Source organism: Otolemur garnettii, unplaced genomic scaffold, assembly GCF_000181295.1.
Source record: "Otolemur garnettii isolate 467f Iridium unplaced genomic scaffold, OtoGar3 scaffold00066, whole genome shotgun sequence".
Lineage (NCBI taxonomy): Eukaryota > Metazoa > Chordata > Mammalia > Primates > Galagidae > Otolemur > Otolemur garnettii.
This window is the reverse complement of record NW_003852461.1, coordinates 1893666-1898830: the sequence shown is the minus strand read 5'-3', so window position 1 is coordinate 1898830 and position 5165 is coordinate 1893666. Positions and strand designations below refer to the sequence as shown.

The 5165-nt window shown below is 53.3% G+C and overlaps 1 protein-coding gene across 1 annotated transcript in view; it reads right to left on the bottom strand.

The window, feature by feature from the left end:
• The window catches only part of LEXM (lymphocyte expansion molecule), a 26112-nt gene extending 21187 nt beyond the window's left edge, over positions 1–4925 (bottom strand). Inside the window, exons 1-4 of the mRNA XM_012807179.1 lie at positions 4918–4925; positions 4674–4761; positions 4062–4226; positions 3508–3630 (exon numbers count right to left, since the gene is read on the bottom strand). Coding sequence (XP_012662633.1) covers positions 3508–3630; positions 4062–4226; positions 4674–4761; positions 4918–4925 — 384 coding nt within the window. The remainder of the gene's footprint in view (positions 1–3507; positions 3631–4061; positions 4227–4673; positions 4762–4917) is intronic.
• Between the last annotated feature and the right edge of the window lie 240 nt (positions 4926–5165).

Below are 5165 nucleotides of genomic sequence, written 5' to 3'. Positions count from 1 at the left end.
AAAAAAAAAAAAAAAAAAACTGTGGCTGGGATGACCATCTGGGACCAGACTGCAGGGCCGAAGTGTGGTCTTTGTAGGCACAGTAAGGAGAACCACCCACAGTGTAGAGGGTGTGTGGGTGGAGAACCTCAGACAGACACCAGCAGGACACTTGCCGCTGCTCTGCACCTTTCAGCCACACGGGGTCGCTGCTGCTCCACATATGGTCAGCAGATCCACCTCTGGGCCCTGCAGCCTGGCCCTGGGGAAGCAGGGTGCAGCAGAGGGGCTAGGGCACTGTGAGTGACAGATTTGTTCACCCTTGAGGAACACTGTTACATGTCACCTCCTTCCAGTGTTCCCAGGTGTGTTCTGGGGAAAACCACAAAGGGCAGCTGGGCCCCTGCATCACACGTTAGGTGCCCCAGTAGCCTTAACGTCTTAGTCCTGGTGGTGACCTGATGAGCTCAATCAACACCATCAAAATTAACAGATGAGAAAGTGAGTTTCAGTGAGGCAAACCACGTGTCTGAGGTCCCACCTTCGGAAAGGGGCAGCCTGAGGGTTCCAAGTCCAAAATCCATAATCCTTCTGTGCCTCTAATGTGTGCCGGGCACTGTGGAGGGTACTGGGCAGGTGGGCAATGATAGCACAGGTCTTGGGAGGCTTGAGAAATGAGGGTCAAAATAACAGGTGGGAGTGTCCCTGCTCCAGGCCCAGCCCAGCGCCAGGCACTTAGCATAATCTTGTTTTTTTCCTTAAAACCTTCAGGGCCACACGGGTTTAGTGCCACACTCGGGCTGATGTGAAAGCCTATGATTTTAACTAGCATGTTGTGCTGTCAGAGCTTTGGGGACTGGAGCAAGAGTGATTAATTAGGCACTGGGGAAAGTGTGGGAATGGAGGAATTGTCCCTTGTTAGATTTTTTTTTTTTTTGGCCTGGGCTGGGTTTGAACCCACCACCTCTGGTATATGGGGCCAGCGCCCTATCCTTTGGAGCCACTGGCACTGCCCAATTGTTAGACTTTTTTTTTTTTTTTTAAGGCTGGACCTTGAAGAATGAGGATCCCCACAGATGGGTGTGGAGGACAGTGGGAAAGATAACTGAGGCAAGAGGAGCCAAGTCAGGAAGAAGAGGGACAGCGTCAGACTTGTCTCCACCACATGCCTTGCCATCAGCTGGGCTGAACTCTGATATTAGACTCTGTCATCCACAGAGAGTCAGGGACAGAATCCAAGAACCAAGGGGGCCAAGCCCTCGGGTGAAATGTGACAGTTCTAGTTGAACACCTTGGATTCAAATCCTGCTTCTGCTTCTCAGCAGCTCTATGACCCAGTTAACTAACCTCTCTGGGCCCCAGTTTTCTCATCTGTAAAGTGGGCATAACGGTAGTGCCTACCTCACAGCATTGCTGTGAAGATTAAATCAATTAGTATGTGGTGACTGCTATGCTAAGTGTCTGCTATTATGACTTTAGATTTGAAGGTAATGACTCATTTTGAGATGCCCCCAGGCCTCTTCTCTCACTAAGCTACGGTTTCAGCTTCCACATGTGAAGATGCATCTGCTTGTCCCTTGAAAGTGGCAAGGAGTGACTTCCAGCCTTCACAGATGGTTTTGCAGTGGTGAGGTGTGGGAGCAAGGGCCCAGCTTCAGGGTTGGACTTTCCCGTGTTTGGATCCCATTTGCCTGCTGGCTGCTCGCGCAGCCGGGCACAAGTTGCACATCCTCTCTGAGCCTCCAGGGCATCATCTGGAGCAGTTGCAAAGAGTTAGAATGTCTTGGAGCACCTGGCGCTCAGTAGGCATGCATGCACTTAGTAAGCGAATACTTTTTGTGTTCCTATTGCGTGCCAGGCACCACGAGGGCCTCACAATGCTTCAGTGAATGAACCAGGCAGACCTGGGCTGCTGTCCGGTGGGGAAGAAACACTAAACACACAACCACAAGAGGGACTCCTAGGAAGGACTTAGTCCCCCCTACGTGGGACTTAGGAAGGCTTCTAGACACTGGGAGCTGCAGCATGAGCAGCAGGGCAAACAGGGAGCTGGGGGGCTGAGGGCATTCTCAGCAGAGGGAGCAGCCGCAGTGAAGCCTCTGCTGAGAGCACACGGCACGTCTGGGAGCTGGGAGAAGGACGGCAGTGTCCAGTGCTCCCAGCAAACTGAGTGTCAGCTCCTTTGGTGCGGGGGCAGGTAGTGGGGGTGGTGTCATGGTTCCTCATGACCTCTGAGTGTGAGGCTCACCCAGTGTCCACCCCACGTGGGGTGATCACCCCACAAGGCTGTTACCCCCACATCTTACTACTATCCCCTCCTATCTGGATGCCCCAACCCTGGCCTTCACAAGCAGGGTTGTCACTAAAAATGAAAATCAGTCCTGCCCCTATCCAACCCTCACTGTCCTCAGACATTTGGAATAACTAACACTCAAGGGCCCCACCTTGAGTGCATGGCCCTTGTGTCCTGGCCATTCACTCCACTGCCCTCTCACCTTCTCTTGCCCTCACCCATTCCCCCTGGCTGCCCTGCCCACCCCACCTTTCTGCCTACTGGTCTGTTTTTTTTTTTCTTTTTTTTTTTTTTGAGACAGGAGCCTCAAGCTGTCCCCCTGGGTAGAGTGCCGTGGCATCTCAGCTCACAGCAACCTCCAACTCCTGGGCTCAAGTGAGTCTCCTGCCTCTGCCTCCCAAGTAGCTGGGACCACAGTTGCCCGCCACAACGCCTGGCTATATTTTGGTTGGAGCCATCATTGTTGTTTGGCGGGCCCAGGCTGGGGATTTGAACCCTCCACCTTAGGTGTATGTGGCTGGCGCCTTAGCCGCTTGAGCCACAGGCGCCGAGCCTGCTGGTCTGTTTCAACAAGCATGTTCCCACCTCAGAGCCCTGGGCTCTGCTGTTCCTGCTGCCTAGAATGCTGCACCACAGACATACGTACGAGTCTCTGTTGCTCATGACCTGCAGGTTTGCCCAAGTCTCACCTCCTCCCTAAGGCCTTCCCTGACTACTCCATAAATTGTACCTTATCACTGTCTGTCCCCTCCCTGGCTCATTTGTCTTCACAGCTGGGATTATGCACAGATTTCCTTCTTTCTACCATTCTTTCTGCCACTAGGACATCCTCTTCATGAGGGCAGGGACCTCATCTTCATCCCTGATGGCTCCCCAAGGCCTAGGACAGTGCAAGGCACTTAGTAGGTGCTTAATCATTACTTCCTGGCTGGCTGGATATATGCATGGATGAATTTGCTGAGGATATAACGTTTACTGGGCTCTCTACTGAGGACCCAGAGTAGAACCAGACCCATCCCTGCCAGAACATATGCAACTGCCAGTGGGCCCAAGGCTGTGGCACCAGAAAACTGAGGGGTTGTGGGGACACAAAGGAGAGCCTGGCCAAACCTGGGGAGGAGACAGGTACAAGGATCGGTGCTCCCAGCACTACCCAGGCTGAATGTTCTACCGACAGAAGGGGGAAGGCAGGTGGGGGTGAAGGGGAATCCTGCTCTGTGCACAAAAACACCTACCCCAATGATTCCTCGAAAGCGAATCTCCCCGGAGCTGAGCAGCCCCCGAGTGCTACATGGTTTCTGCTCCAGCAGTTCTAAGAAATCTTTGAAGTTGTAGGAGCCAGGACCCAGTTTTTGCTCCTGCCACAAGAGAAGAAAGCACAAGATAAAAACTTTAAACTTGGGGGCGGCGCCTGTGGATCAGTGAGGAGGGTGCTGGCCCCATATACCGAGGGTGGCAGGTTCAAACCCAGCCCTGGCCAAACTGCAACAAAAAATAGCATTGTGGTGGGCGCCTGTGGCCCCAGCTACGCAGGAGGCTGAGGCAAGAGAATCTACTAAGCCCAGGAGTTGGAGGTTGCTGTGAGCTGTCAGCTGTGAAGCTACAGCACTCTACTGAGGGCGACAAAGTGTGTCTCTTAAAAAAAAAAAAAAAAAAAAACTTGAAACTTGGGAATGTCCACGGGATGACAGTACTCCTTAAAGAATGAGCTTCGTGTAGTCCCAGGAGGACACTGAAGGCCACACTGGAGCAGCTGCAGTGACAGGAAGACCTGCCCCAGAGGCCTCACCTGCTGCCGCTTCTCCTTCAGGATGGCCTGGTACTGGAAATGGGGCATCTGAGTCAGCCGGGTGGCCTCCTGGGCCTTGGCCCAGCCTGTGCCCATCTCCTTCTTCAGCTTCTTCTTGCTGAAGCAGGTATCCGATGAGCTGTAGGTTCCAGGCCCTATGTGGGACTGAGTCGGAGTCTGGTCAGAGCTGTGCCAGCTATACCCCCCCCCCGCCCCATCTCCACTACAGAGCAGGTCCTCACAGAGTTGCCACCCTGAACTGGGGGCGGGAGCAATCCCCCTATGTGGTCCCCAATTCCCAGCTCCAAGCTGGCACGGAAGGGCTTGACACTCAAAGTACAATCACGACATTATTTATCTATCACCAGCCCCCTCTCACTTCTGTGAAGATAACAAGAGCCCACAGCCAGTTAGTACAAGAGCCAGAGACGCCACAGTGCTGCCTGTATCAAACACATTGGAATCCCCAACTGGGCCAAGCTCTATGCCAGGGGCTACAGCCACGGTGAGGTAGAAGGTAGGCCCCTTATGTAGCTCATCCACCATGGTGGGTGACTCCAAGGGGCAGTGGTCAGACCCCATGGCAGGCGTCAGGAAGCTGTGAAAACTCACCAGCGCCCTAGAATACCGATTGAAGTATGGGGCCTCCGTGAAGGTGCTGAGCTTCTTCTGATTGGGATAAACAGCAGAGACATCAAACCTAGGGAGGGATGGAGGCCAGTGAGAGCCCAATGCCTGGTGCCTGGCCCTGTCTTGAGCAGCTGGGGGGGGCATGGGAGAGTTGGTTCCCCGGGGGAGCAGGGCCATGGAGGATGAGCAACAGGGAAGCAGAGCTCCCCACCCCCAATCTATGCACCTCCACATCCTCCTCCCACTTCATTTTCTTCCATACCCCTTATCCCTATCCAACATTTATATGCATACACATCTGTATAATCCACTCCTGCCTCCCACCCCCACAAGAGCTCAAACTCCATGAGTACTGAGTTCTGCTGTTTTGTTCAACTGCTGCAAATCCAGATCCTAGAGCTGTGCCTGGCACATAGTAGGTGACATGTGGATATATGGCGATATCTAAATATTGATACTTATCTGTCTATTTAG